Raw genomic sequence first — 10,322 nt, 5'->3', positions numbered from 1 at the left:
TATATATATATTTTTTTTTTTGCAACTAGAATAATCCAAATTAACCCTGCGAGGTTGTTAGAGCAATCTTTTGATCCAGTGATTGAATCCAACTACCCTTAGGCAATTAAGGAAAGACTCTCTCCCTCCATATGGCGAATTTTACAACAACCCATGATCGGTGTTTCCTCTCTCTGTACCAAAGCTGCTGGAGTTGTGAAAAGTGGAATTTAGACATCAGTCTTTTTTTAACCTTATTACATAGTTATATACTTAGTAAATTGCTTATTGTGTTTTGAAAAAAGCTCTCCAAATATTATTGATCACTTTTGACATTCAGAAGTACTCATTACTATAAGTCTACAAGGCCAAAGACTGTAGCAAGCATAATGAAAAGAAGTCACACTATTTGCCTTCATTAAGCTTTGTATGGCTGCCCTCAGTCCACTTATCTGCAAAGACAGTACAAGAAAATGCTTCTTTTCTTTGCGAGTATCTACATGGAGCTGTAATGACAGTGTTCTGCTGCCACCTGCTGTTAGTTTTGTATATATCTAATGACAAAAAAATGAGACTTGCTACAAAGCACTTGTGTGACCTACCAGTGTTTGAAGAGGTTGTATTCCCTATAAAAGGAGAAACGACAGATGAATTTAATTTTTTTTTTCCTGCTGTAACCCATCCTCTCCAAGGTCTGACATGTTTGTGTTTAAAAGTTGCCCTTCTGTACACCACTGCGGTAAAGAGTGCTTACAAGAATGGTTGACATTAGGGATGCACAGATACTTTTCGAGTACCAGTGCAGATACTTGGCATTTTCATGAGAACTACCAGGGTTGCAGGGGTTGCAGCTGGGACCGGGCTCTGGCACTCCACCACTGTCCTGAAATCATTAGTTGATATTGTTTTCGAAAAACTTGTCACATGACAAACAAAAATGTATCAGTACTCATACTTGTAAGTACTCGGCAAGTACCAGTACTCGCAAAACTGGTATCGGTGCATCCCTTTATTTATATTTATAAAAACAAAATAATACATTAAAGCAGAGATGTACAAATCCCAGAAGCTCCGTGTGCTCCTTACACATGACAGCTGCCTCCTAATTTCTGAATTTTTCTCTAGTCTAGTCTTGGAACTCAAAAGTATCGGTACATTTCCTCGTACATGTACCGAGTACTGTTCTTGGTATCTGTGCAACCCTAGTTGACATCTTGTCAGCTCAAAGTGTCTAAATAACATACGTATGGGAGGCTGCCGTTGCTGGCTCCAGTCTAAAACGCTGTGTCTGGCTTCAGTTTTTGAGTCAAATACCCAGAAAAAAATGTAAATGTGTGTCTTTAAAGTGGCAGAAATTCTGATCTCCATACTTGTTGCGGGTAAAACAAAGCACCGAAGTTATGACAGCCAGGAAACAAATATTCACAAACAGATGCTGAGAGCAGTACAGAATCAATGGCTGGCAAATACTGTTAATGTAGGCAGCAGCAAAGAACTAACCAACTGCGGGAACAGAGTGCACATGATACGAAAACTAGCACGTAATTCCCCAGCTTATTAACCCTTTCTGTGGGAAACAAATAGAAATAGGGTAATAGTGGTGCTTAACAGTACCATAATGCAGTAGTTCCCATTGCTCAGACACATAAGGGGGTCCTTAGAGACCTAACCAAGCTCTGGACCTGGGCAAAGCTCGGGTGTAAGGAGGATCCGATGGCAGCTGATGGCTGTTTAATCGATAGGTCAGTGTCTAGGATAATGCCGAGGCTGCACACATGGTCTGAGAACATACGAGTTGTGCTCCCAAGGTCTGAACCAGCTGGACCTTGGGAGCACAACTGCCGCATTGATGACCTCTGCCCTCCAATTACAAGCACTTCTGTCTCCTCTGCAATTTGTTTCAGCCAGTTATAGTTCATCCACTCCTTTATGTCAATAAGATATCTATTGATCTTGGTCACAGGGTTTAAATACATGTAGAGTTGTGTCACCTTGTCTACATAGCAATAGTAGACAACTATGGTGTTAGATGATCTTTCCCAGTGGGATCATGTATATTGTAAATACCATTGGTGACAGAATTGAGCCCGTGGCACCAGTAACATAATGAAAGTAAAGAGGATGAGTGTATTCCTGCTGTGATTTGAACAAGCCTCTAAGCACTGTATGCTCCAGTAAGGTGTTATGGTCTAGTTTTAAATGCTGCAGAAAGCTCAAAAGGAAGATAAGGATGGAGCATTCTCCCTGGTCTCTAGCCTCCAATTGGTCATTCAGTAGGCAGGCCAGTGCTGTTTTGTACTGTGTTTTTCTGAAAGCAGACTTAAATGTATAATAGATTTTGTTACTTATCCGTGAGGCTCCCAGTCAGTCACTGACTGCCTTTTCAATCACCGTTCCTAAAAAAGGCAAGGCTTGACACTTTGACACTGGTCTGTAGTTGCCCAAGATCGTTGGATCCAAATAATTTTTTAGTTTTTTTGGTTGTTTATTTTTTTTAAAGTAATGGCCTGATAATGCTTGGTTGTTGGTGTGAGAAGATCCCTGAATCAACAGAACACTATACAATTTTTTGGACCACTCAACTAATGTGGCTAATTCATGCTAGTAATAGGCCTTTTGTACCTGCGTCAAGGTCAAATGTAGTTGGGCAGAGCCTTTTGATGATTAGCATGTAGGGGTTGGAGGTAAGAGCCTGAAGAAAGGCTGGCACCCTATGTAAGATATAGTGCCTTGGCAAAGAAGTCCTGCGTGCCCATGAGACATGCATTAGTGAATAGTGATTGCCGTGGAGTGCGGTCCTTCTTGCACAGTTTATATAACCAACACTGGCTGTGCACCCAGAAGTTTGGAAGCTATCTGTGTACAAAATGGATGCATCTCTGAGTCGAAAGAAGAAAGCAAAAACATGCGACAATCCTGTAAATTTCAAATGAACAACACACAGCAATGCAAAGTAGGGGAGGTAGGTAAGGGTCAGGGGCTTTTATGCAGGTGTATAAAATAGCTTTTTTTTCTTGCTGGGAACTTTATGCTCAATTTTTTAAAGAAGACTGACCGCTTTAGGAGCCAGTAGCTTCAGATAAATCCACATCAACATGATCAGCATATTTTATATAGCACCAACAATTTAGGCAGTGCTTTGCATTGTTGTACATTCCCATCAGTTCCTGCCCTCAAGGAGCTTACAATCTAAGGTCCCTAGCTCACATGCATACATGGCCAATTTACACAGGAGCCAATCAACCTTCCAGTATGTGTTTGGGGTGTGGGAGGAAACCGGAGTACCTGGAGGAAATCTACGCAAGCACAGGGAGAACATGCAAACTCTGTGCAGATAGTGTGCTGACTGGGATACAAACCAGGGACCCCCAGTGCTGCAGGGCAGAAGTGCAAGCCACCACTGTGCTGCCCCATAAAGATAGATATCACTGGATATGAATATTATTCAGGTGTCTGGTATTTTCAGAGTGCGGTCTGCAACAGTAGCCCGCATACTGTATTTTTTAAATCTAGTAGCCCATTTCACTTAAATGTGTAGCGGACAAAACACTAAGCTCTACAAAGTTTGCTGCAGACAAGGGAAAGAAAAAAAAGATAGCAAGAATGTCTGCCTGCAGCAAAGCTTTTACAGCATTCTAGGGGGGAAAAAAATACGGAAGACAACAAAGAAAATGTTAGCAACCCTCAATTAAATCAAGGAGAACACTGTAATATACCAAACTCGCATAATAAAAAGCCTCAGGTCTTAACAAATGAGAACTTCAAAAGGACAGGATTTATTCCCCTTTGCAACATAACGCCAGAATGTACTAAAAAGCATGTGGGGGCTGGGCGAACTGCCACAGAAGATATTCAATATTCCTAAAATCTCAGCAGCAATCTTATAACTAACCTTCAGAGAATAAAATTACATCTTGGGAATTAGATTAAAAGAAGACTAATCCAGACACTAATGTACATCAACAGTACCTAACATTTTATCTACAGCACCTAAAAATAAAATCACAGTTTAAGAATAATGCATAAAAGTAGCTAAAGTTGATAAAACATACAATTCCCATCAGTTAATGGACTTGTGTGACAAAGCACTTTCTTATGCAAAAATATCCAACACACGTGTTCCCAAATCCTCTACACAGATTTATATTTTATGCCATAAATGTTAAGTCATACTTTTATAATCCGCATCAGCAAACGAGAGGAAAAGAGAAGCATTTACCTTTAGTGGAGAAATATGAGAGTGTGACACAAGCCCATGGACATTCTCTATCTGGGAGATATTCTTCTCAGAAACCTGCACCAACTCTGGACTTCTTACATCACTCAAGATGTGTGGGGAACTGGGTTCTTGTGAAGGTAGATCATCATCTTGATATCGATATTTCTAAAAGAAATAAAGCAGAAGATTGCATGGTTACCACTGGATAGTTCAGTCTAAACTTACGCTAAAATACAACATTTAAACCAAGCAGAAAGTGGTAGACAAATGGAAGGAAAGACTTCACCTTCTCTGCCTTTATGCACTAATAAAAACTAAAAAAAAAAAAAAACCATTCAGGGCCTAGTCACACAATTTACTGCATGCAAATGTGTATCTCATTAGAAATGTGTCTGGTTCACATCTATGTGCAGCAGTTTACGTGTTTCAAAAATATATAAAAAAATATATAAATACAGACACTCCTCGGGTTACGTTCTGGAAAATACATTATAAAGTGAAAATATCACAAACCAAGAAGTGTACTAAAGCTGCCACCGCTCTGCTCGTCCGTACGCCTCCCCGCTGGTGCTGGCTGCAGCAGTCTGTGTCCCTTTCAATCCCCGCCTGTATCGGCAGAGGCAGCAGGGACACAGACCACTGCTGCCGGCACCAGCATTCTCCCCCCCAAGTACCATTGCTACTGCCCTGGTGTCCTTCTCTGCCTCGCGTGCCTGAGCCTCGTGTCCAGTTCCTACTCTGCCTTAGCCACACCCCGTCAATGCCCCATCCCACCTTAGCGACACCCCTGTCCCGTTCCACCTCTGCATTTATAGGCCGGGAGCAATAGCCAGCCTGCTATTGGATATTTCAAATTGCAATAGCTGGTTGGCTATTGCACCCACCCACTGCCTGCTGTCAATCAGCAGAGGTGGGCCTGATGGAGAATTTTTTCCATCAGGTCCCTCCTCTGCTGGTTGACAGCAGGCGGGTGCAATAGCCACCCAGCTATTGGCTATTGCAATATGAAATATCCAATAGCAGGCTGGCTATTGCTCCCAGCCAGCACCCCAGGTACTCCCGCCGTCACCCCACCCTCCAATGTCCATCCCAACCGCTGACCAATGAGAAGCTCTTCTTAGCACAGTTAAATATGGTTTTGGTTAAAACTATTTTTTGTATCAGGAGAAGTAGATTGGGCCCCGCTTTGATTCTTGGAGAAGGTTTTTTTAAAATGTCAACACCCCGGCTTTACACCACTCCGTGTACCGTATTTGAATTTATGAAAACTGTGGATATCCCTTGCTAGGTTTTCCTGAATTTAGGCTACTTGCTGTACTATATAGGCTGTTTAGACTGTTACCCTTTGGAAAAGAATAAACCCGTCTTTAAAAAAAAATCCTAGTTAGGTAATATCACGTGACTGCAAAATTTGGAACAGTTCAAGAGTTAAATGCTTATGCAAAAGCACTCTGTATACGTATTTCAAAAGGAAAAACAATCTATTTTCTTCATTTGACATTAATTCTTCCAGTATACATCATACCCCCTATGAATGATTCAGCACTTCTATTTCTAAAAATGACAATGCAGTGACAGTATAACAAGAGGTGCCAAGTTTAGAGAAAATAAGATCATTTTGCAGCATTAACATTTCCTCCAGGGAATGAGATGGGGAGATCTGGACAGTGAAACCAAACATGGCCTGCATGGCTACAGGGAAAATTCAGGGACATATTTATGTTTTGTCAGCATAATGTCAGAGCCTCACTAGTAATAACACTAAGTTCCTGAAAAAAATGTCAAGACTAAGTACATCACTGTGTTTGTACAGCCTTCGCAACTATTAAATGTAAGCTATCAGGGCACATCAGCGATGCCCATTTCATCTAATAGGCAAAGACAAGTGTGGACCCCAAAAAAGTGATAATTAACTTGCCTTCAGGAAGATACCTTTTTTTTTTAAAGTTCGTTTTTTGATTTATACAAAACTTCTTAAACTGACAAACACACACTCATACAATTGCTCTCTAGCAGAAGAAATATTTTGAAGGTAGTGTTAGAAAGCAGGGAGCCCCTAATAAACTTCTGTGCCCACAGAGAGAAGAGCAACAACACTGGGTATAACAGAAGGTAGCAATTTATGTACAGCAAGGTGGCATAATCTCAGAGTAGGTCAGCCAGGTGGGGTCCTGTAGCATGCCTAACCATGGTTGCCAGAGTTGGTAACATTTTGGGGGCAGGCTCTGCTGTTATATATCATTTTACATTTGGGTAACAGGTGATTTATGATTCCCACCATTTGGCTAATGTTGGGTGAAGTAGTTTATTTCCAATTTAAAACAACTTCTTTCATAGTGTAAAATAGTGTTACGCGAACCATATTTTTGTTTTGGCAGGCAGAGGATAGAAATGAACCAACCAACCCAAGAAAGCAAATCCCCTGTGTTTTGGAGCCTATGTACAGAAGTCTAGAAACCAGCAGTTCATATGCTTGAGTCTTGTAGAAAGTGAAGTATGAACATGTCCAGAATAAATTAAGAATTTTAGCTGGTGATTTAGAAAATAAAATGGCAGGCAGAGCTGGAGAGTATGTTGTATAATGTTGCTGAAGTGTAATGTAACTGATTGAAACTGAATACGCTTTTCTGAAGCGCTAATTACATCCTTGAACCAGAAAGAGAAGTATGAATGGTGGATGTAGGTTTACCGATGGCCTCTAAGGTTTTCCAGGCGAGACCTGGACAGTTGCATAGTAGTACCGAACTTGCATGGCGTAGAAATGCATGGCGTAGCGTAAGGTATTTGAAAGAATGTTTATTAGTGATGTTAGAGTTAGCACTGAGTTGACCTAAGCGGATGAAAGTCCCATCTGCAAATAAAGGCTGTAACCATTAGAAAATAATGGCACCGCCAGCAATCTGCGCGGTTTCATGCACAATTGCAGCGCAGTCTCGGATTGCCCTACTGTGAACATAGCCTGAGAGTTTGGATGACTTTGGAGCTCCTGCAGTCTGATATTGTTTCACAGAATGCTTCTAGGAGTGTGTAGGGATTTTCCTCAGCCCTCATTCAGTTAATGATTGAAATATCCAAAGGCGGAGCATGATCACTTTATAAAATCAAATCCTTGCTGGCTACATTTAAAACATTTTGTTCCCCATTTCTCTCATGTATGATTAGGTATTTGAAGCAAACACAGATATGTCTTTACCAACACTAACTTTCAGCAGTCTCCAATCGGTTGGCAAATAAACGCCGTTTTCTACAGCCCCCAATTCCAAAAAAAGTTGGAACGCTGTTTAAAATCTACCTAAAAACAGAATATAAGGATCAGCAAATCTCATAAACGCATATTTTATTTACAATAGAAAACATATCAAATGTTTAACCCTTCTGCTGCCACAAACGTATGGCATACAGCGGAACACAACCGTTTCCAGCTGGCCACGTCAGTATGCCATTCATTGGTGGCTTTAACTATTCTGCTATAAGCTCATGGTCATTAGTGACCATGCACTTATATCAGAAAGGTTCCCCTGACGGTCCCCTTTAAATGAATAGCGGTCATCAGCGGCTAACAAGCCCCTGATGAGCGCTATTAACAAAAATTCCGGGCTCTATCATGCAAAGCTCCATTATGCAAAGACGACATATCTGAACATAATCCAGAAACGCCGCTGTCTTCTCTGGGCCAAATCTCATTTAAAATTGGTGAAATGATGTAAGTGGTGCCAATCAGTCATACTGTGAGCACCTAATCTATATAGATAAATGTAAGTGGTGCCAGTCAAATCGTACTGTGAGCACCTAATCTATATAGAAAAATCTTCTGCAGATTGTAATAAAAAAAAGAAAGTCTTTTTTTTTGTCTGTCACCTTGCTTCAACGATTATTCGTACATACTACCGCTAATCCCGAAAACCAATCGGCTTTCGGACCCAAATCCCGATAAAACAAATTACCGAAAAAGCTGAATGAAAACAAAACAAATTTTTTGCCGGCGCACATGTCTCTACTCTATAGGTTGGACTCGATGGACTTTTTTCTACCTATGTTCATCATCAACCCTGACGAATCCTGAGGCAGACAGCCATCACTTCCCATCTTTCCTGTGAGTGCCAACTAAACTCTTTTATAGGGCTCCATCCCACTAGGAAGATTGTGTGCATGTTTATTTGACAATAAAATTCATCAAAATGTAACAGAATGATTAGTATGTTGTTTTCCTTTCCCAAAAGCTAAAAAGAAAATCTTCCAGCCTGTGACATCTGCAATGTCAAAATACAAATCAGTATTTTATTATCATATTGAGGGAGAGACATGCAACTAAACATCTTAAAATGGGTTTCAGAGATACTGGTGTATTAAATCTAGACTTGCCATCTAGGTCAGTAAAATGAAAAGGATTTCCCAGTTGTATTTCATCGATAGCCTTACCCAAAAAACATAGCAAAGCTTATTTAAATCACATAACCCACAATACAGCATTGCAGGACCACACATCCCACTATGTACCAAGGACATCAATAGACCTGGTGACTGGCAATGTGTCCCGGGTCCACGGCTGAGCACCCCAAGTGTCATATCTGTGCCTGCTGCTCTGAAATCACAAGAGAAACATGTAAGCAAGAAAAAGCGACCAATCTGATTGAATGAGAGACAAATATATAGACAGCAGGAGAACAATTTGTTGGTTACAGTTGTGTGAAAATATCTGCAAATGTGTTTTGAAAATGTATAGAAAATGCATTTTTTCACAATTTCTTCCCAATAAAAACCTAGAAACTAAAACCATCAGTATCCAAATCTGCTACCAAATTAAAAGGATCATGGGGAGCATGAAATACACTCATCCCCATAATTAGAGCCAACATGACACTGCAGCTGTCACACATCGGCTCTATAGATCGAGAACTGAGAATTCCCATACCACAATATTGTCAGGATTTTTTGCGGGCGCAGTGCGGCTTTGCACTATGACCCTAAAGAGAACTAAGGCCAAAAAAGGTTGGGCCATAGTTCTCTTTTAAAGCTCCATCTGGGTCAGTTAAATATATACAGTAAACTCCCCATTTTTAATCCCCCCGGCATCCAAGGGGGATTGGTAGATTCCAGATAAATGTAGTTTCTGGTTGCTTGAGAGTTACTATTAAAAATAGGTCTAACTAATGCCATACCCCATACTATACCATATTAAAACCTCTGTATTGACTTCATATTAATATTGAAATACAGTAATCAAAAGCAAAGGCAAATAGACACGATGGTTTCCAGGATAATACATGCCGCAGAACAGGGAGTACACGGGGGATTTTTTTCTTCTGGTTAGATAAGAGTTCTAGTTAAATACCTGATAAGAGTTTACTGTAATATGTTGGGGTAGACTACAAATGCTAAAAGTAGAAGGTGCAGACCAAATGATCTCTGAAACAAACAAAAAAACAAACACTGTGGGACTGAATAGGATCTGGGGAGAAAAATGGAACCAGGACTCTAGAGATTAAGGCGACACTGAATATAGGGACAAACAGTGAAAACACAAACAGATACACAAATTGTACAATATGATGCAAACAAAAACGATCACAATGTGCTAAGGCTTCAATGCAAGGTATACACGTCTAGACAAAAAAAAAAACACAGAATATTTTCACAAAACAATCAACACTGGAAACTAATTTCACTTATGTTTTCAATAATGAAAGATCAAACATGATACATATGCTGAATGTAACCAAGTTAATGTAAGTTACATACAAAATCAAATCACTTCAGAATGGGAGGATTCACTACCTCTTACGCTGATGTATAATATTATAATGCCACATAATGGACTGTTCTAGTTGCCATTCTCTGTATCCTTCACAGAGTAAACACAGCCAAAAGCAATGACAACCGAAGATAAAACTAGGGCCATAACAAGCACTACATTACATGTCATTGGTTATCTTACCAAGCAACAAAAAATGACCCACATCTTTTGTTTGGACTCCGGCATAGCCAAAAGCATACATAGGACAAGAAATTATTTTGTGACACTAAATAAACAGGATTCCATGTAGAAAGTACAAGAAAAAAAAAAAACCATACAAAATGTTATATGGTCAATAACAATATGAGAAAAAAAAAAATTATATATATA

General features: G+C 40.0%; 1 protein-coding gene across 15 annotated transcripts in view; it reads right to left on the bottom strand.

The window, feature by feature from the left end:
• DLG1 (discs large MAGUK scaffold protein 1) overlaps positions 1 to 10,322 on the bottom strand; it is a 155,422-nt gene that overhangs the window by 108,367 nt on the left and 36,733 nt on the right. For all 15 annotated transcript variants that reach the window (XM_018567392.1, XM_018567423.1, XM_018567431.1 and 12 more), the window contains one exon: positions 4,199 to 4,363. In XM_018567392.1, the coding sequence (XP_018422894.1) occupies positions 4,199 to 4,363 (165 nt within the window). The remainder of the gene's footprint in view (positions 1 to 4,198; positions 4,364 to 10,322) is intronic.

The sequence above is a fragment of the Nanorana parkeri genome, unplaced genomic scaffold (genome assembly GCF_000935625.1).
Source record: "Nanorana parkeri isolate BGI_ZX_2015 unplaced genomic scaffold, ASM93562v1 scaffold29, whole genome shotgun sequence".
Lineage (NCBI taxonomy): Eukaryota > Metazoa > Chordata > Amphibia > Anura > Dicroglossidae > Nanorana > Nanorana parkeri.
Note: the sequence above shows the minus strand (reverse complement) of the source record. Positions and strands in the feature narration are given on the sequence as shown.